This window comes from Pinus tabuliformis, chromosome 7 (assembly GCF_031772625.1).
Source record: "Pinus tabuliformis cultivar Carrire ecotype Pingquan chromosome 7, CPIR1, whole genome shotgun sequence".
Lineage (NCBI taxonomy): Eukaryota > Viridiplantae > Streptophyta > Pinopsida > Pinales > Pinaceae > Pinus > Pinus tabuliformis.
The window spans coordinates 821,373,485-821,396,623 of record NC_142293.1 but is presented as its reverse complement, the minus strand read 5'-3'; the positions used below and the strand labels follow the sequence as shown (position 1 = coordinate 821,396,623).

At 39.9% G+C, this 23,139-nt stretch overlaps 1 protein-coding gene across 1 annotated transcript in view; it reads left to right on the top strand.

Annotated features, from left to right (window-relative positions):
* LOC149250128 (ribose-phosphate pyrophosphokinase 4-like) overlaps window positions 1-23,139 on the top strand; it is a 187,264-nt gene that overhangs the window by 29,011 nt on the left and 135,114 nt on the right. Inside the window, exon 2 of the mRNA XM_089456395.1 lies at window positions 6,544-6,859. Coding sequence (XP_089312521.1) covers window positions 6,544-6,859 — 316 coding nt within the window. The remainder of the gene's footprint in view (window positions 1-6,543; window positions 6,860-23,139) is intronic.

Below are 23,139 nucleotides of genomic sequence, written 5' to 3'. Positions count from 1 at the left end.
AAAACAACTACAAGTCTAAAAGCCTCAAGGCGGTAGGTAGCTCATGAGTCGTCAATCCTCATAATCAAAATCAACATCACTGTACTCATCATCATGGTCACCATTGCTCTCCTCTGCTGCATCCTCCTCCCCTGTATCCAAAGTCATCTTTGCATCTGCTGGTGTGGAGGATGACCCCTCTACAATATCACCACCATCAAATGTGACAGGCTCTAGCACTGGATCATTGAGATCCAAGTTGGTCAATGCCAACTCAACACTACTGTCCAAACCCATATTATCAGGAAAGACATCCCACATCTTTGTCTTTCCCTTCAACCACTCATTCCTCTGCCTGTAAATAAGTCGAAGGTTGGAGTGCACATACACCAATGTTATCTTGAGGAGGATGTCTTACCTCAACATTTGAGCTGCTGTTGCAGCCCCACTTGCAATAGAGGGAACACTTGCAACAGACCTTGATGAAATTGGGACAGGAGGGGCATCTCCAATGGGGACATTCTTCCCCTTCCTTTGCCCCTTCCTTGTTGTCCTTGATTGAGCCATGAACGTTGTAAAAAAATAAACAAAAATGCACAAATTTGTAAAAGAAATGCACATGCAAACTGCTGTAATAAAAATGAAAAAAAAATTAGAGAGAAGATGCACTTACTTGTTGCTTGAATCTCCTTGAAAATGCTCCCACACCCTTTTCTCTTTGCTCTCACACACCCACAACAAACCCCCAACCAACAAGAAAGGTGAATGTGAAATTAGAATGGCCAAATCGACCTTTTAACGCTGTGCGGAGGTCTGATTTTTGGGATTCATGTCCCAAAATCGGGACATGATCGTGTGCGATTGGGACACGATTTGGACACGACTGAACACGATCGGAAGGACACGAATCCGGCCGAATTGTGTCCGATTCACCTGATTTGGGACACGATGGGCTAGGGGGACGAATCCAGTTTCATAGGTTACAAGGTATATCATCGAGCCATTGTAGAGGCCGAGCCACAAAGTCACAATATAAATCATAGAAGGTCAACTTGTTTAATCTAAGTAAGATCATCACTGTCTTGTTATATCATGGTTACGAGGATGACAAGCCACAATATGTGAATCTTTAGAGTGTACGAATTTTATGCAAGCTATTTGTAAGTCATCGTAATATATTATTGTAATGCATTGCCATTATAATATATATCGGGCCATTCTCTGTTCGCAAGTCATTGTCAGGGGTATTATTATTGTCAAGATTAACTTCAAGGTCACTACCTTAGGATTTTAAATATGATCCATAACCAAATATTGCGAGCCTTAAGCCATAGTAGATAAATGTGGGCCAATGACACCTAGATTGGAGGGAAGCTACTATTTATAGAGCGAGCCCAGATCTGATATAGCGACTTATTGAATTCCATGGTAAGACTATGATGCCAAGCCAATGTGTAACGTGACCACTGTAAACTCAGAGTTGCAGAGCTCTGAGGTGAAGTCATTGTTGTGCATTTTGTCAAAGCATCATTGTGTGAGCCAGAACATTATAGCGTTATTGAGTTATATATATCATTGTCTGCCAAGTCATGGATCTATGTACGAGCACAAAAGATTTGCTAATGAGCCACAAAGATACTTGAACGAGTTATCCCTGTCACAGTGTATGCGAAACCCATAGTATATTATCATGTCACTGGAATGCGATGCCACCTTTTATGGAATGATCCTTCTGGACTGAGCCACAAAATATAGACATAGATTGTAGTGCGGTTCATGAATTGTAGATATATACATATCGAGATAAAGTATAGATTCGAGTGAATCATATCACAAAGAGCGATCTTGTTCAAGCGAACCATATGAAACATAAAGCGAGCCTCTGGGTAAATGTGTTACCACAAAAAGATGCGATCAAATAAATCATTGAAATCACCGAGCGAGATTTGCCACATAAATCATTTATATATCCAACACTTCGTTTAATTTGATGTGAGTCCCATAATGATACCACGGATTGTGAATCGTGTTACATTTACGTAGAGATTAAGATGCAAATTATTGCGATCCATTAAGAATTGTAACAACCTTAGAGAATACAATGTGCTTTAGAGAGGCGCAGGCCATCTGCAAGCCATGTATAGGGATTTTGTATAAAAAAGCGAGCCTGTGACACATTTTAATCACTGTAATGCGAGCCTAGGAATGTAAATGAACCATGCCACAAATATTTGCCATTATAGAGAAGATTGTGAGCCTTAGAATAATGTCATCAAGGAGTAATGCGATTAATTACATGCAATCTCTGAAATTTTAGAGCGAGTTTGAGATCAGAGTTTATGTCATCGTTGTATCCACAAGAGATATAGAATCTCATCTGATTCATAGTAATTTCATAGAAATTCATCTAGAAAACGCCACAGAGGGAGATCTTCTGTAATGAGTGAGCCATAGAATATATACCTTGAGCCTCTTGCCACAGAACAAGTCCAATTGGAGCCACAAAAAGCATGATAGTTCAATCTAAATTGCCAATGGAGTGATCTTCAGGGCTTTATTTCTTAAACCTTAGCTCTGATACCATGTTAAGAAATTAGGATGCTTACCAGTTAAATTAGATTTTGCTTCACATGATAATTACTTGTGAGTTCATCGACATTTTTATTATTATATTTTCCTTCTTTCATCAAGCAATTAACATAATATAAAACATGAAGATCACATAAAACAAAGGAACACAAGATATAGGCTTCAAGCTAGGGCAAAACCTCTCCAAAGGGAAAACCCAAACAATTTCTCTTCTTATAGAATCAGATCAAAATCAGATATCCAAGACCCATGACCACAACAAATTCCAACCCTCTAGATGCCAAGTCAAAGCCCCCTTCTTCTCAACAAATTCATCAACAAGAGACCAACAACAAATCTTCAACAAAAGACATGATAATACAAAACTTCCACAAACCCTTCTTCCATTTCAGACTTCAGCCTTCCTTCTTCTGTGAGATTTTAGAACCAATCAAGCGAATTGTGTGTGTCCAAATGAGCTCAAATCATCCTCTATTTATATTGTCAAGAGGGGTGCGAATAAACATGTCCTTTGGGCAAAGCTGCCATGACAGGTAAGGCTGACTTGGCATCTAGAGAGGTTTTTGACCCAAATTACGTATTTAAAAAAACATGCTCCTTATCTAATAAAATAATAATAATAAAAATTCTTTTTCTTCTTTTTCGTTTACATAAAATATACAATGATATAAGTACAAAGACCATAATGAATACCGAACCTAGTTACATTTTCTAACACATCCATATGAATCCAAACCATTATACACAAATATGCAAAGTTTCTCATAGATATAGCAAGGGTGCATATAACCAAAATAACAACAAGTGCAATCCATATTTGAACCAAAATTTCATCAACAAAGAAGCTCTAAATGACCTTTATAGTCCAAAAAAAATCATGCTACAATAAATACCTACATATCATCAAAATCATTGCATATATTGGGATCCTCATCATCAATATCACCCTCTAAGCATTAAAATAACACAGAAAAAGCTTAATGTGTCAAATTGAGATTTTGTTTGAGTGATAGGTACACCATAAAATTTTACTGGGCTCATGACAAAGGGATTCAATATTTGCTGCCACCAACATTGAGGTACATAGAGGGCTTGGTGCTCTTGATTAAATGTTAGTTCCATTGTAATATCCCCATTTTTGGTTTCCCTTATGGTGTGGTTAGGGTGAATTTCTAGGGTTTGTGTTAGCCAGGTCATAGGAGTGAGATTATGTCATTGGTGGGTCTGAAGGGTTTTGGAGGATTTTTATGGGGTTTGATGGGATTTGCTTGCTATATTTCATCATTAGAATCAATTCCACACAGTTTGTTCTTGGTTCTGTTGCATTCCGATGATGCCCGTAAAACTGGGTTATCATCAAGCATATTTTAATTAAATATGTTAAAGCCTAAAGGTGTTATTTGGAGCAGATTATTTGGAGAAACACCTTAGTGTAATAGCTCGTTGGAACTGGGATGAAGAGATCTATAGGATGAGATGATGAAAAGTGGTCATTGGTGGGTTTAAAGGGTTTTGGAGGATTTTTATGGGGTTTGATGGGATTTGCTTGCTATATTTCATCATTAGAATCAATTCCACACAGTTTGTTCTTGGTTCTGTTGCATTCCGATGATGCCCATAAAACTAGGTTATTATCAAGCATATTTTAATTAAATATGCTAAAGGTGTTATTTGGAGCAGATTATTTGGAGAAACACCTTAGTGTAATAGCTCGTTGGAACTGGGATGAAGAGATCTATAGGATGAGATGATGAAAAGTGGCTTTAAGTGGCCGGAGAAATTGTAGAGGTAGATTAATCATTTTCCGGGATTAAAAGTGACTTAAATAAAATAAAATAAAAATTCACTTAAATAAAATAAAAGAGAGAAACCTCTATAATGAAAATAAAATAAAAGTGCAAAGGGAGAAGCTTCTAGAATGGAAATAAAATAATAAAATAAAAGTGCTTCTAGAAGGTTGAAGAGAGATCCATCAATTCTTTAAAAGGGGGGGAAGCAAGCCTTTTGGATCATCTGGAGTTAATCATTTGTTGTTTGTGAAGATTGGGGAAATTGTCCTCATAGGTTCATTGTGCCTGGGACGAAAACCCTTGGGTACTTTGGTGAGATTGGACGAAAACCCATCTCTACCAATCCCTTGGTGAATTCATTCAGAATTCATAGGTGCGTCTATTGGTTCCAGTTACAGTTTTGGGAGGCCAAGATCAGTATTGCTGCAGTTATTTTGGAGGCCATAACCTCAGCTATTTTCCAACCTTTCAGATATCTTGCCGGTGTTTGTAACAGGTTCTCAGAACCGTATTTAATATAAGAAGGCAATGGATTTTGCTGAGTTTTCCACTATTTCTCATGTTATTTATAATTGCAGTATTTTTATTGCCGGAATATTAGCACTTATTTTGATTTCTGGGTTTTACATTATCTGCTGGCAATTTCTGCTGTGTAAATGGGTGAAAATTTTATGGTGTTTTTGGGTGAAATTCATAAAATAGTTTTGCCGAAGTTAAATCCCTAATATTTTAACAAAAATAATAAAAAGGGATATTACATCCAACCCTCATACATGATAGACCAATGGAAATGTTGCAATCCCCCCAATTCTGAAAACTGTTAAGTCTGCTAGTTTTGAGTGCGATATAAAATTCTACTTTTTCCATATGAAATCCAACGAGGTCAGAACCACTATCAAACATCTTGAGTCAATTAATGGTAATGTTAAAAATTTAAGTAGCATTCCTTTTTATCTTTCATTTTCATCCTTTTACTTTAATAATTTAACATTACCATTAATTACATAGCATTAGTAAGGCTCTAGGGTTGTATATTAGGCTTCTCCACTCATAAATGATTGTTTTCAAGCAAAATTTAAGAGGGATGCCTAGCCCTTTTTGAGGGGGGGCACCCACAAGCACCCTTTTTGGGGAAATGCTTCACCCACAATGGGGAAATGTTTCCCTTTGTGTCTCCATGAGTTTCCCCAAAAGGGGGACGTGGGGAGATGTTTCCCTTGCTGTCGTCCTGTCTCGGGAGCATAGTAAACATGGGGAGCGTCAGCCCCCACCCTGGGGGACATGTCCCCGTGGAACACTAGTTAGTATTTATCTATTTCACTAATGTAAATACCTTTATGTTTCATTAGTTTAAACTCACTCTCTGTTGCAATAGGCCTCTTGCCTGTTCATTCAAATTTGCTGGTGCAGTACTTCTGGAGGCATTTCACACTGCGGGTGTGATCTTTCCCAGGTCTGCTTTCCGTTTAAAGAGATAAAACACATATAAACTGATGTAAATACACTATTTTACTTCCCTAACCACTGTCAACAATTTAGCAGTAAACATGCTGGAAATTAATACCTCAAACGAGGTACCCTCTTCCTGTAGAGAACAGGCTACAGGATTCCAATCCAGGACTTAAAGCTCTGAACCATTGAACAAAAACCATGTATGAGATTGATTACCCAACGGAATGATGGGTAACAGTCCTCTCTTTGTAATGTTATCTAATCTCAAGGGTAATTTCTGAATTAGCTCTTTTGCATTGAATTTTTAGGAGGACAAGCATCCATACCTACTTGATGGTTGTTTTGTAATTGCAAAGTCATTTTCAAATGCTAGCTAATCTCTTTGAACGTTTTTTACATGTCTAGTATGAGCCTATAATTTCTATTTAGTATTTTGGTATTGTCCAGGCTGTTCTATGATTGATATCTGAGTGAGTTACATCTATTGTAATTGTTCTGGATAATGTAGTGGATAATAGCCCATTTTTCACAATGAAGGAAAATGCTAAAATTGAAAAGAAAAGAATAATGATTGATGTGTAAGAAGAAATGAGGAATGAAAATATTCTGGAATCTCCTGAGTTATAGAACGTTCCTGTTTATTTAACTTAACTATATTAGAATTTTAGCTGCTTCTGTATCTCTCTCTTCCTGATTTTTATTCTGAAACCTTATATGCTGTCCCACATGTCAGGAAATTTGCTGATGGATTTCCAAACCTTTTTATTTCAAATGCACATGGCATCCGAGGACAACATGTAGCCTTTTTGGCATCATTTAGTTCTCCCAGTGTCATTTTTGAGCAGCTTTCTGTCATATATGCAATGCCAAGGATGTTTATTTCATCTTTTACTCTGGTTCTGCCATTCTTTCCGACGGGATCTGCTGAGCGCATGGAAGAGGAAGGGGATGTGGCTACAGCATTTACACTAGCGAGAATTCTGTCAAATATACCCATGTCAAGGGGTGGGCCAACAAGTTTGGTTATCTTTGACATTCATGCACTGCAGGTGGGTGTAGCTAAATTTTTCTACATTTCAAGGGTACTACTCATCCTGAATATGATATATAATGATGTGAATTTCTGTTTCTGAAATTGCAAATAATTGAAAATAGTTTAGACCGTTCCTTGTACTGGTGGTGTTGAAAATTCAATTTATGGTGAATTTAAGCAAGCATGCCTTGATTTTCAGCATAAGGGGATTGGTTTTAATACCTGGACCACATCATTGGTACAACTTGTGACTTTGGACAGATAACTCTAATATGTTTAGTCAATTTTGTCTGTGTCTTGGCAAGCTATGTATTTCACTGCTTACAATACTTCTAATTGTTTGAAATATGAAATATGGATTTTACAAATGGAACTGCAATGGCCAACTTTGAAAACAAGCTTATTCGACATGAGGATTAGACTATTCATCTGTTATGTTAATTTTTATTGTCAGCAGAGGCAAAAATTGAGTACTGTGTCTGGAAGAATCTGGATGTTTTTGCTAGACAGCAGGACTGGTTGTTAGTGATTAAAAGACAAAATCTCTTATTATTGGGCAAGCAACTTTGTTTTTGGGATGGCATCTTCAAATTCATTAATGCGGAATAGAAGACACATTGTTAAATCATATATCTTTGGCCCAAGTATAGGCGTGCTTGTTCACCCTGCCTATGTAAGGAGAGCAAGGATGTTTGCTTTGGCTCCAACTTCAACAGAAGCAATGTTGTTTATAAAATTCGAATCCTAGCTGCAAACTATACTGCCAATTAGATTTGAATTTAGCAGCTTCCCATAGACAAAGTGGTGTATTTTCTCCATGGAATGTGACTCAGCAGTGTCTTCACCATGAGGAGATACTTCTTATAGTATCTCATGTTTTTTCTTGTCTGTCTAATTATTTACTTATCCCAAAGATGATCCACTTCACTTGGAGAGGGGCAATGGACAATAATGATATTCTATTACAACCCAACCTAGGGAGTTTGGGCTACCTTGTAGCCCCACAAAAGATGTTTGACTGTTTATGTCTTCTAGCAAATTACACAATTGCCATGTTGGAGTCTATCTTTAATTGTTAAGCTGTTATCGGGGGCCAGCTATCCAAGAAATATGGCATCTAGCAAGATAGGTTTCTTGATTTATTTGTTATATAGCCAAGGAAAATCATAAAATACTTGGGCATCTCCTTTGTAATTGATGTCTCTATTCAAACTATGGAAGTGGGTGTTGAGCAGGTTTTAGGAAGACAGTTCACTTAAGATATGCCGTTTGTAGGGAGAAAATCACCATAGCAAATAGAATCTTGGCATCAAGTCATGCGTCTTATTTCTCTTGTCTCTTTCCTTCTAAAATAGGATATAGGAAATTGGAGATGCCCCTTAGCCAGTTCCTTCTGGGGGAAAGGGAAGGAAGAGAGGTCTTTTACTAGCATCACAGGACATTTGCACAATGGTTAGGGAGGCTAAACGGCTCAGTTTAATTGATAAATGAGATTGACGGGTAGTGATAACAGCAAAATGGATTGTATGGGCCATGAATGGAAAGTCCCCTTGGCATATTATTGTGTGCCATTGCATATAAAATTTTGTTCTTGGGTGGCATAAATGGATCTTTTGGAGTATGTAATTTAGTTGGTTGAGCTAGTGCGCCTAGAATTTTTGGGAGAGGATTACTAAAGGTGATTTCATAGGCATGGGAATTGATATCCAATTTTGCAAGAGTTATATTGGAGGATGATGGTGAAGAAGTGAATGGGATTTAGCAGCAAGGTCCATCCAGATTTTTCCCTCTGACGGGCCAAATTGGTTTGATTCTTTGTTTTGCAAGAAAGATGTTAGGAAAGACTTTCACATTTGCTTAGATTTGGGAGAAAGAGATGTGAGGATGGATGGGTTGTAGAGTTATTAATACTATGTGTTACTGCTCAAACCCTCATCCAATGTGTCTCAGTCCTACTTCACAAGGTGAAGATGTAAGGGCAACTTGAAGAGGTTATTCATTGTCAACACAATAACTCTCTCCCACTCTTTTGGTTGGTCCTTGTTACCGCAAAATCTAGCAGGCCGGGCGCAAAGCCTGACTAGCTGGGGCCAGATCTTATGGCAACAAGAGAAAGGGATGCCATTGTCACCTTAGCAACCTTTCTCCTACTTTTTAGTAGTGTTCCCATGAGGACGCGCCCCTCAGAGTGGGGGACGCACTTCCTCGCTCCCCCACGTTCCCGGGACGGGCAAACTCCTAGGGAAACTTTTCCCCACTCCCCCTTTTTTGGGGAATCTTGGGGAAACTTTGGGGGGACTTAATTCTAGCGGCAAAAAGCGTCCCCCCGCATCCCCCCAATTTCTTTTGCTAATAACAATTAAAAACATAAAAACAAAAAAATTACAAATTTTAACTTAACCAAAAAAACAAAAAATAAAAACTAAAGGATAAATTAAAACTTCAAAACTTAAGCATTCACATCTCTTATTCATTTCTCATTAACCCTATGATTTTACCTTGCCACTTGACATTTTCCTTCTGTTGCCGCTCAACATTTTACCTTGCCGCCCGAGATTTTCCTACTGTAGCTACTCAACATTTTCCATCGACGAGGGGCGTGAGACATTTGGAGTTGCGATTTTCCTTTGTGACTTGGAGCTGCTGGATTGGAGCTGTGATTTATTATTTAGTACTTTTTGAGAAATTTACTAGTATTTCATTGCTTTCTATGTTTACTTTTAGTCTATTTTAGACTTGAGCATAATGTCATTGCCATATGATGAATTTACTTTTCAATGTGCATTGTATAATTTCAATTTTCAAATGATTAATTTAATTTAGATGTACATTGCATAATATTAATGCCCATTGCCAAATGATGAATTTAGATGGAACATTGCATAATGTCAAATGATGGATTCAATTTAGTAATTTACTTTTAGATTTACAATTTTACATTGATGATTGCAAAAATGTCAAATGATAATTTTGATTCATAATAGTCTAATACCAAATGATGATCATATTTAGATGTACATTTCATAATTATTAAGATTTATTATTTACTAACTTAGTTATTGACATATTGTTGGGATTTTATTTTTATTTTTATATATTAAATTTTTAATAATTTTATAATTTTTATGAATTTGACATCCCCCGTTTCCCCGAAATTTCCCTAAATTTTGGAGTTGCTTATATACGTCCCCCTTGTGCGTATCCCAGCTTCCGCGTTTCCTTGTCTCAGAAACTCGGTGAAACATTGCTTTTTAGTGGATTTACACCATGTGGGAGGCTTCCCTAAATCACCTTAAAAGAATCTTCTAATACTAGGGCTCAAGGAGATGAGTTAAAGGTCTATTGTTGGATAGAGTACTGGCAAGGCCTAAGATGGCCTAGGTTTTCTATGCTATGGTTTAAATACTCTATACATAGACCAAGAAGTAGGTTGCTATAATTTAGGGCTTGTAAGATATGCAATGTATGGGATTCAATGTCATATATCAGCCCAAGGAAAATATCTTAAAACGATATTCAACAAACTAGGAGCAAGATATTCCTATAGAGTCTAGGTTTAAACTAGGGAACTATTTCTCTGGTTGTGAGGTATGCATAAACAACAATAAAGGAAGTGAAGTTGTTAAAATTGGCAACTAGGGCCAAACTTCCTGTGGGTCACCTTATTTGTGGATGCTGATATTTTTCCTAGATTCCTCTCGTCGAGAGGTGTAGGATTGATCTAAAAATCATTCGATTCCGACAAGTATTTATGAAGATATGAATTTATTTTGATTATGGACAAATTGTCAAGGTCAGCCAGCAACTTATGTAGGCTCAAAAGCCCAACAGTGATGTCTATTCAACCCCAACGTTTTGCATATACATACAAGGAGCATTCTCCTCATTTGCACACTCACTTCTCATCACATCTCTCTCTCTCCTGCGCAGAAAAAGAGTCTCTTCTCTCTCCTGCGCAGAAAGACTCTCTCACACGTGTGAAAAGAAGGACACAGATTTCTAGGGCTGAAGCTGCAGGAAGGTATTTTGACCAGCGTTGACCAACGTGGGCTCCTCTTTGACTACGAGTTTGGTGTGGTTGATCCTCCTTGGAAAGCCGCAATTTTTGGCACAGGAATCAAGGTGATCCGACCTCCGGTTTCACAGATATTGATTGCCCTAGCTTAGGGCTGATCTAGGGTTTGCTACTGCTGATGTAAATCAGATTTTTGTACTATTTCTCTCTGCTGAATTAATGAAGATAAAAGAAGATTTGATCAAAGGGTTTCCCCATATTGGGGTTTGTCCCTGGCTAGCCACCACATCTTGTGTCTCTTGTCTTGGCTTGTTTTCTGTTGATCGTTTAAATGTTCTATCTGCACTTTACTTTATGTACATGTGATTGCTAATCTGTGGATAATAATAAGAAAGATAAGTAAACTGCTCTTAGCATAGAACATACCATAATCTAACATGGTATTAGAGCTGAGGTGATGACAAAGCCCAAGCAAGAGCAAGAGCAAGAGCAATCGCCGAAGAGAAGGTTGGCAAGGCTATCTAAAAAGAACTGTGGGGTCCTCAACGCACTTCCCTGTTGAAGACAAACTCTGTGAGAAGTCTGACTACCACGGATGGAAGATGTCTCTCAATCTAACATTAGAAGAACAAGAAGTGCTGGACCATGTGAGAGGAGGAGTTGTTGAGCCTCCATCAAATGCATCTGCTGCTACTAGGAACAAATGGACCAAGGGAGAAGTCAAAGCAAAGAAGATTATCCGGGACTCTATCGACAAGCGCTTGGTGGCCTATGTTTCTGAGCTGAACACCGCCAAGGAAATCTACGATAGACTACTGAGTTTATTTAAAGTTAATGATGCAAATCAAGTCCTATTTCTTAGAAATAAGCTGAAGGAAATTAAGAAGGGCAAAGATGAAAATATGCAAGCATATTTCCTAAGGATCACCGAGATCAAGAATGATCTCCTATCTATTGGGGAAGTAATTCCTGACAGGGAAATGGCACTCACAACTCTTGGAGGACTACCATCTGAATGGTATATATTCAGGACTACTCTCCTCAACAATAATGTAATTCTTGGATTTGAGGAATTAATGGCAAGATGCATTCAAGAAGAAGCAAGGATGGAAGAACAAGAAATGCCCACACTTAAAGGTCATCCCACTGCCTTTTCTTCTCATGCTAAAAGAAGAAACAATTCCGAGGCTAAATCCAAAGGAAAGGCTGGACCAAAGGGTGGAAGAAAAGGATGATGTTACCATTGCAACAAACCAGGTCATTATGCAAGGGAGTGTCCTAATAAAAGGAACTCACACTGGGATGATGATCAAAATCCCTCTCAAGGCAATCAAAGAAATGGTAGGACAAATGGCCGAGGTAAAAGGAGTGCTGGAAATCAAGGAAGAGGACAACCATTCAAGAAGGCAAGAAATTCCAGGTATGAATCTAACACTGTTGACAATAAGCAAGATGAATATTATCTACTAGCTGCTCTATCTACTACTGCTCCCCCGGACTCGCTGGGAAATTGGCTTATTGATAGTGGTGCCTCAAGGCACTTCACTGGTTACAAAGAAGCTCTCTATAATCTCGTAGAGAAAGAAACCAACCTGGAAATTGTTCTTGGAGACAATTCAAAATATCCTGTGAAAGGCATAGGGAATGTCACTCTTCAATTGAATCAGGGTAATACCATCCACTTACAAGATGTATTATATGTACCTAATCTCAAAAAGACCCTGGTGTCCATTTCGGCAATGGAAGACAAAGGCTACAAGGTGGCCTTCAGCGATGGCAAGGTACGTGTATGGAAAAAGAACTTTAAAGATGCTTTTACTCTTGGGTTTCGAGTTGATTCATTATATCAGGTCGGAGGAAGTCCGTTGGGTGTCATGTCTTGTGACACATCTCTTTAGTCAGAACTATGGCATCGGAGGTTTGCTCACCTTCATTATAAAGCTCTACCTGATGTAAGAAAAATGGTAACTGGGATGCTCGAGTTTAGATTAGAGCAAGAAGGTGTATGTCCAGGATGTGTCGAAGGGAAGCTCAAAAGGGGACCATTCCCCTCAAGCCAAAGCAAGACCTTCGATATATTGCAGTTGATTCACTCAGCCATATCCAGTATGATGTTTGTGAACTCCTTGGGAGGATATTTATATTACCTCACTTTTACAGATGATTATTCTTGCAAGACTTGGATATATTTCTTGAAAAAGAAGGATGAAGTGTTCTCTCGGTTTCGACACTTCAAAGCCTTGATCAAGAATCAAACTGAAAAGAAGATCAAGCTCCTAAGGACTGATAATGGGATTGAATATGAATCCAATGAGTTCCATGACTTTTGCAATGAGGCTGGCATTAAGAGGGAGACTACTACACCATATACTCCTGAGTAGAATGGTGTGGCAGAAAAGAAGAATCGTACGATTGTGGAAGCTATCCATGCTATGCTCCATGATCAAAGACTTCCGAAGTTTCTATGGGCCGAAGCTGCAAACACCACCGTATATGTACAAAACCGATGCCCTCATCAAGCATTGGGTTCCAAAACTCCTGAAGAAATGTTCACTGGTAAGAAACCTGACATATCTCATTTTAGAATTTTTGGAAGCCCTGTATATTTTCATGTGCCGAAAGAGAAAAGGAATAAATTGGGTGCATCTGGAAAGAAAGGAATCTTTGTGGGTTATAGTGAAAATACTAAGGGATATAGAATTTATGTAGCTGGTCAAAGGGAAGTCGAGATTAGTCATGATGTCACCTTTGACGAAGACATGGCCCTTAGCAAGGTGGACAATCTTCCTACTTTGAGGAGCTCTCAAGAAGCTGACACCAGGGAACCGAAAGAAAAAGAAGATGAGACAATGCCCGATGTGGAAGAACCCTTGGATCCTATTGATCCTCCACCACCTGAGCCTTCCTCTTCAAGGAAGAGGCCTTCATGGCTTAGGGGGACACTTGATGATGCTGAAGGACACACAGCTCCCCGAGGAACCTTCCGTGAAAGTAAGAAGCCGAACAGGTATCAGGGATACCTGACCATCATGAGCACGATCATCCAAAATGAGCCTTCATCATTCACAAATGCCGTCAAGCATCAAGTATGGAAGGATGCTATGACCGAAGAATATGAGTCTATTATGAAGAACGATGTCTGGGATGTGGTCCCCAGACCCCAGGACAAGACAGTTGTCACTTCAAAATGGCTTTACAAGATAAAGCATGCAGCTGATGGAAGTACGGAAAAGTATAAGGCTCGTTTTGTCACTCGTGGCTTCTCCCAGAAGGAAGGTATAGACTATGATGAGATATTTGCACCTGTTGCCTGATATACCCCCATCCGCTCAATCATAGCCCTTGTTGCTTCGCAAGAATGGAACTTACATCAGATGGATGTCAAGACTGCATTCTTACATGGTTCGATCAAAGAGGAGGTCTATGTGGAGCAACTCGAAGGATTTGAGATTTATGATCGAGAATCTCATGTGTGCAGGTTGAAGAAGGCCCTCTAGGGCTAAAGCAAGCACCCTGAGCATGGTATGAGAGGATCGATAGCTACTTGATGAAGCTAGGATTCACTAGGAGTGAAGCCAACCCTAACCTTTACTTTAAGGTTATAGATGACAAGCCTCTCATACTGGTGCTTTATGTTGACGACCTCTTTCTAATAGGTGCAGACCCTCTCATTCACAAATGTAATAGGGGGTTGGCTTCCGAATTCGAGATGAAAGATCTAGGACTCGTGCACTATTTCCTAGGACTCGAAGTCTGGCAGAAACCATGGGAGATTTTCCTATCTCAAGGAAAGTATGTGGTGAAGATACTGGAAAGATTCGGCATGGTGGACTATAAGCCCGTAACTACCCCGATGGAGCTTGACTTCAAGAAGTCAAGTGGTAGTGCTGCTGGACCTGTTTTATGAAATACCACCGAGTATCGTCAACTCGTCGGAGCGTTGATGTTCCTAGTGAACTCTTGTCCAGATATATGCTTTGTAGTCAACACGTTGAGTCAACACATGGTTGACCCTCACCACATACATTGGATTGGTGCCAAGAATCTGTTGAGATATCTTCGTGGCACAATTACTTATGGGTTAAGATACACTGCCGGAAACGTGAGACTAATTGGATATACAGATGCCGACTGGGCAGGCAGTGTGGTGGACCGTAAGAGCACTTCCGGGTGCTGTTTCTCTTTGGGATCTGCTTCGATATCCTGGATGAGCAGGAAGCAAAAGTCAGTGGCTTTGAGCACCGCCGAGGCAGAGTACATTGCTGCTAGCATGGCCTCCTGTGAGGCAGTCTGGTTACAAAAGCTCTTCAGTGAGCTGTTTGGATTTACATTGGATACCACCGTGATCCTGTGTGACAACCAGAGCGGGATTCGTTTATCAGAAAATCCCATATTCCATGATCGCTCCAAGCATATCGATATCAGTTACCACTATATTCAAGATATGGTGTAGTGGGGAGCTATAAGGCTCCAACGTATCGGTACAGATGAACAGGTCCCGGCATTTTGACAAAGCCCTTAGGAAAGGTCAAATTCCTGACTTTCCGAGAATGACTTGGAGTCGTTCAGAGACCCTCTTTTGAGGTTCAAGTATGATGTACTGAGCTCTGGGAGCTCCAGGGGGGTGCGGGGTACTTCTTGGAGCGACATATGACCACAGGGTGACTCACCATCCCCTGTTGGTGCACTTTGTACAGGGTAAAAGGTTCAACCTTCCCCTGTGACACTCTGTGGCGACTATGGAATAGGATGATTAGTTCTCCTATGGGCCAGGATGATTCGTTCTCCATGGCGATTGTGGAACAGGACGATTCGTTCTCTTGTAGGCCAGGATTATTAGTTCTCCGTGGCATCCACTAGACAGGATGATTCGTTCCACTGTGGATAGGATGATTAGTTCTCCTGTCGAGGCATCCTACCCATGCAGTCTGGGACTCATGGGAAGTACCTCTCATTTGATCAATGAGCAGGGAAATGAGGATAGGGACCATAGTAGTTCTATCGATGGACGCATCATTGTATCTACTGTACTCCCTATGCTAGGATGACCTTCATTGATCTGGGATCAATGATACTGGTCTGGGACCAATGAGAGTGGTACACACTCTGAGACTGACTTCGGGTCAGTGGAGGATGGTATGATACATCCTCGATCATTTCTTCTTCTTCATAATTCGAGCAAAGCAGAGCAGAGCAAAGCAGTGCAGAGCAGAACAAAGCAGAGCAAAGCAAAGCAGAGTAGAGCAAGTAGGGTCAAGCCATACAAGACAGTGCATTTGATGGATGGACAGCAGTGACGGTCCGACAGATTGCAGATGAAGTTCTCCCTAGTTGAGAGGGAGTGTTAAAATTGGCAACTAGGGCCAAACTTCATGTGGGTCACCTTATTTGTGGATGTTGATATTTTTCCTAGATTCCTCTCGTCGAGAGGTGTAGGATTGATCTAAAGATCATCCGATTCCGACAAGTATTTATGAAGATATGAATTTATTTTGATTATGGACAAATTGTCAAGGTCGGCCAGCAACTTATGTAAGCTCAAAATCCCAACAGTCATGTCTATTCAACCCCAACGTTTTGCATATAAATACAAGGAGCATTCTCCTCATTTGCACACTCACTTCTCATCACATGTCTCTCTCTCTTGCGCAGAAAAAGAGTCTCTTCTCTCTCATGTGCAGAAAGACTCTCTCTCACACGTGTGAAAAGGACGCAGATTTCTAGGGCTGAAGCTGTAGGAAGGTATTTTGACCAGCGTTGACCAGCGTGGGCTCCTCTTTGACTGCGAGTTTGGTGTGGCTGATCCTCCTTGGAAAGCCGCAATTTTTGGCACAGGAATCAAGGTGATCCGACCTCCAGTTTGACAGATATTGACTGCCCTAGTTTAGGGCTGATCTAGGGTTTGCTGCTGCTGATATAAATCAGATTTTTGTACTATTTCTCTCTACTGAATTATTGAAGATAAAAGAAGATTTGATCAAAGGGTTTCCCCATATTGGGGTTTGTCCCTGGCTAGCCGCCACATCTTGTGTCTCTTGTCTTGGCTTGTTTTCTGTTGATCGTTTAAATGTTCTATCTGCACTTTACTTTATGTACATGTGATTGCTAATCTGTGGCTAATAATAAGAAAGATAAGTAAACTGCTCTCAACATAGAACATACCACAATTTTACATTGATGATTGCAGAAATGTCAAATGATAATTTTGATTCATAATAGTCTAATACCAAATGATGATTATATTTAGATGTACATTTCATAATTATTAAGATTTATTATTTACTAACTTAGTTATTGACATATTGTTGGGATTTTATTTTTATTTTTATATATTAAATTTTTAATAATTTTATAATTTTTATGAATCTGACATCCCTTGTTTCCCCGAAATTTCCCTGAATTTTGGAGTTGCTTATATACATCTCCCTTGTGCGTATCCCAGCTTCTGCGTTTCCCCGTCTCAGAAACTCGGTGAAACATTGCTTTTTAGTGGATTTACACCATGTGGGAGGCTTCCCTAAATCACCTTAAAAGAATCTTCTAATACTAGGGCTCAAGGTGATGAGTTAAAGGTGTATTGTTGGATAGAGTACCGACAAGGCCTAAGATGGCCTAGGTTTTCTATGCTATGGTTCAAATACTCTATACATAGACCAAGAAGTAGGTTGCTATAATTTAGGGCTTGTAAGATATGTAATGATATGGGATTCAATGTCATATATCAGCCCAAGGAAAATATCTTAAAATGATATTCAACAAACTAGGAGCAAGATCTTCCTATAGAGTCTAGGTTTAAAGTTTAAACTAGGGAACTATTTCTCTGGTTGTGAGGTATGCATAAACAGCAATAAAGGAAGTGAAGTCAACCCTATTTAGGTGGTGTAGACCATGCAATGTGCTAGATTTTTCCTTTAGATAATTTATAGATGCAATTCCTAAATTTTGAGCCACAAACATCCACTCAACCTATGCCTAAATTTTGAGCCACAAACATCCACTCAACCTATGCTTTTATGCACAAATCTGCCCTAGAATTTCTAGTGGCTACCCTAGCTGTCAAGGAGAGAGAAAAAGAAGATGAATTTTAGCTAAAATTATGGATGATCAACCCACTCTAAATCAACACCTTATCCTAGCAGGGTTTAATGGAGTCCTTAGGGCTAAAATTCAAGGGAAGGATAGTGATGGAGTAAGGGGTGATTCCTAGGGCATCTACTTCTAAAACTCTAGCTATTGCTCTTGTGAGGGGATAAATTAAATATAGGGTTTGTACTTTAAGAGTTTCCCTATAGGCCTTAGAGAGAACAATTTTACATGCAATAATGAAGCAAAATTTTAGCAATAATTAAGCATTTAGTCATGGCATAATATAAACCCTATTTTAGACATTCAACATGCAAAATATTAATGATAAGACAATAAAATTACAAAATTCTCCACAAAAAGGCACTTCTTCCAATCCTAGAACGTCTCCATGAAAAATCACATCCACAAGAAAGTCGCACCAATAAAGACTACATCTTGCCCATAGTAGCGAAAAAGGCTAGCTCGTACTCTCTAAGAGAGGAAAATAATTTGTTGTGTGATGACGAGTAAATGCATTGAGGGGAGGCTCTATTTATATGAGACCTATCCCACTCATATTTACAATAATTCAACTAAAGAAGTCCTATTGACAATTTTACTTTAAGTATTCCATAAGTTAGAGGTTACAACGCAACCTCATAGCTCAAAAACATAACAAAAATTCCATAAATGCTCACGTGTGGGAGAAAATCCTTGTCCAACATGACATCATCCTACAAATGAGCTCTAAATGCCACAAATAGGTGTTGTTACTGCTCAAACTAGCAGGGGTCCTAAAAGGGGATCCTATAGAGCAACTACTAGGTCAAGGGTGTTAGAAAATTGAAAAGGCAGAAATATTTTCTTATGTTGATAATTACTTGTGATATCTTTGAATTTTTATTATCTTTCTTATGTTTCTTTTTATCTTAGTTCATCAAGCAATTACCAAATTCAACAACACAAAGATCAAGGACACCAGATATAGGCACACAACTAGGGCTTAAATCCCTATGTAGGGGAAATTCCAGTCAAGAACTGCTCCTTCAGTAATTCAAAATGAGATGGACCAAGACCCTAGACCAACAAATCTTCCTCCTCCGCCAAGTCAACCTTTCAATAAGATACAACAACCTTCAATAGTCTCCTCTTGTTCAACAGCTTTAGCCTGTTACACACCATTTTGTGGGTAATATCCCTGGGAGAATTTTTTTCCACAAGATGGTCCTTAGCCAGCAGCCCCTTGCAGCCACCAGCTAGCTCATTGTGCCATTTCTCTGCCACCTAAGCCAGCCATGTGGTCCCTTGCCCATCTGCCATGATCGTATGTTTGAAGGCGGGCCTCCCGAACCTAAAGGTATGCCTTGTCATTTGGAAATTGAGTATTGTAGTTTGCTTATCAGAGATACTCCTGGACATGGATTAATGGGGGGATTTGGCATAAAGAATGGGCTAGGGCTATGCTCTTGTCCCCTAGACCCCTTTTGGGCATTAACCTTGGATTCTAGTCCCGTGGGATCTCTTTTACTGACACTTGGCTTTAGGGATGGTATTTCATGGGAAACCACGATTTTGGTTTCATGGTCCTGCACCCTTATCTTCTTATATTACGCTCTTTCCACTCATTATTACCCCATTCATCATTTCTCCCATTTGGGTCCACATTTATCCACTGGGTCCAAATAGGGTTAGCTTGCCCCTTCCCCTTGCCCACACCTTGGGTCATGACGTGGAATGAAGCCAAGAGGTTGATGCAGCTAAAAGGAAAGATAAAATCATATTTGGCCACATTCAATAGGAACATGTACCGCAAAATGCAAAAGATGGTCAGGACATACACATTTAGCATGTGGGAAATAACCAATACATGAGCTCTACCCCATCATCATGGCCATTTCCTTGGTTCCTACAGTGTTTACGAACCTCCTTCTTCATATAGGAACCCATGATTGTCCCAATCCCTGGTGGGCAATGAACCGCCCTACCTTAAAAGGGGGTATTCACTGCTATATCTTATACATCATGCTCTACCCCTTGAGCCCCAAGCATTTAATCCAAGAAAAATCATAAAAAGGCAAAAGACATATAAAGAAGGGTGGAAAAATCAAGGCCGGGGCACCTCATGTACCACGATTGCTCCCTCCTATACATTATAAGCACAAGTGTGGGCTTCCCTCTTATTAGCTACCCTTGTACCCAAGCATGTGACCTAGGGATGCCCCTTCTCATCCCCTACTTCATTCACCTACCTATCACATGCCACCACCTTTTGAATGATGTACCTTGAATATATCATCCGCTTTACAAGTAGAAACCACCTAATAGGATTCTTGGTTAACCCCGTTTGGAGTTTAGGAGACATTGGCACATCCCGAAGCCCATAATGGAAGGGCAAGCCATTATGAAGTCCCCACTTATGGTCCATGATTGGTATGTTCATTACTCAATTTCTCTAATGGCTTGTTGTATTGGAAGGCTAGGGGACGCATTAGATCTTATGCAGGATTGCAGATGGTCTCCATCTTGGGTTTGGTCTTCCTATATGGGGTCCTAACCTTCAAGAGGGCTACATTTGCATATGTAGGGTGTGCGTTGAGAGCCACGGGCCTCCACAGCAGCAGGCAACATTCCATGGATCCCCACAGCCATTCAGAGATTGCTCGTGGTTCACTTATTGGACGAGGAAGATGCACTTGATCCATCATGCCCAGTTAGCCCCAGATTTGCACCATACACTTGGCAGATGATCCAAGACTTGCACGATGATGTGGCATCACCTACACCATCATCCTAGCCCTTGCAGGCAATCTACAGGCATATTCGATTTGTTTGGAGACCCATAAGGACACTTATGTGCCCCCACATGTCATTTGGAGTACCATAGGTTACTACAAGGGGCCAACCCCTTGTCCACTGCTTTTGAGGGTCCTACTCTTCATTATGGCACCCATGGACCTCATTAGGCCTCTTAGAGGGCCCTACGACATGCATAGATTATTATTTGACCTCTTGAGAGGCTTATTCTTTCATTTATGAGCTAGTTTGGTGGGCTTGTCACCAAATGTTAGATTATTAGAACTTTATTTTATTTTTAGGGCTTATGTAGGCCAAGGAGGCTATCTCGAACTCCTCATTAGTGTATAAATACAAGTGAGATGAGTTCATTATCTCATCATCACTTTGGATTGGATCTTTTCTCTTTCTTGAGATTTTCACACTTTTTCTAGAGGATGAATTGGAGCTTTATCGATGAATTTTGATGTGTGGATATTGGTCTATCTTCTCTTGGAGCTTCTCTCTTGTCAATTGTGAACGGTTGGATATATTATGTTACATATAAGTACATTCTTTTAATATTATTCTTGTTTTACTGTCATATACATTGGACTGGGATTTTCGCTGTTCTAGGGCTAATTGCTGTATACATTTACTGCTTAAAATTGTGGAATTTTGTCTCTATTATAGCATCTCTCAATGTATGGGTCATGTGATATGAATGAAATCTCCTAGGGGCAATTCTATCAAAAATTTGACCTTGATAAGCCATTCCCTATGGGCATCGAAGTATGAAAGTTGCAAGCTTGCTTCTCCTTCACCTAGAAGGCTAGCGAAGTGGTCTTGAGGCCTTCTTGACTGGGAACCAAGAAATCCTACTCATATTTATCATAGACTCCATTCTCCCAAAGACTAAGGCACTGATCTACCAAAAGGTGGTCACCAAAAATCACATTCTTTCACCTTCTTTCAGGTCTAGCCAAGTTGGGGCACCTAGGGCATCAATTTCCCGACAAGCTACCCCTCCAAAAACTAGGGTCTCTTATGCTGGTGTTTCCCCAAGGTCTCCTCCAATTTTGAAGCCATTTCGATGGTGGAGTTGGGAGAAAAGCCAAGCCCTAGCTCCGGGATCAAACTTTGCCTTAGCATCCCCAAGGCTAGTGCCTCATAGGATCAAATCAACACCTTTAAGTGAAAATTCTTTCTTTGATCCTTTCCCCACCTTGTCTAGGGTAAGAACATCATTGGTTGCTATACTCATTCCTTCTATTCTAGACCAGGGCCATTTGGTCCAGTGTGGTCCCATTCCTTTGAAAAGACAATTCTTCAAGAACCATTCGGGATACCAATTACAATAAGGATTTTAGAGATTAGGAAGTTCTTTCATAAGTCATATCCCATAAACCCAACCCTTAAATCCGCCCTTCCTTTCCCTAGAAGACATTGCACTTTGCTTAGAAGGCAAGCAAGCCTTATCTTTCTAAGTCTTCTGGGAAATGGATTGTTTGGGTCACTCCACATCATTTCATTGACTTATCCTTCATCGGTGACTCCATAATATACCGGGTCTCCTCCCATCAGTGAAAGTCCATAAATAGAAGGGAGCTTTAGCTGAGGTGACAGTGGGCTAAACCTCCATTTGTTGCCCTTGGCCTAGCATTTTCCCTTTAGGTCCCCTGCTAGTTTGAGCGGTAACATTTTGGCACTGTTGTCGGGGACACGAAATGTGTGTTTTTTTTCCCATACGACATATTTACATATCATTATTGGCAACTCCATTGGAAGAACGAAGCCCTAGTTCTTCATTGAACTTTAAGGTCGATGCTTGTAGGGTGAAGCAAGGATTTTTCTAGGCATCTTTAATTTCACCCAGGCCACTCTTACATATTTTTCATGTATACCTCAAATAGGTTGTCATTCTTTGATAAATTTCCCACTATTGACATTGCTAGTATCCCTGGGCATCCTAATCATGTCGTAGGAAGGATGGTATGTGGGGTGCTTGTGTTTGATGGTGATCCACTCTCTGCGATTGATCATGTAGAAAGGTTCAATGCACATACTTCAAAGGAGAGAGTGGTTCACCAAGATTTCCTTATGTTATTGTTCATGGGATCTCTCGGTGGTCACAACTCATGGCTGCATGATCATGAACCCAAGAGCATCTCATCTATTGAGGAGTTCGTTGATGGCTTTCATAGTCACTTTCAAGTATACCCTGCATTAAGCATCCAAGAGGAAGCCCTCATTGAGCATCATCAAGACATGGAGAATCTAAGTAATTAGCAGGAAGACGAGTCATCATTGGGTCCACATGGTGAGAAGGATGATTTTGAGAACACACATGTTGGGAAGAATGAGTCTATGGAAGGTGAATTTGAGACTAACCTTACCTTTCTCAAGGATATCACTTCTAATGATTCTCCTTTTGAGTTGAGGAA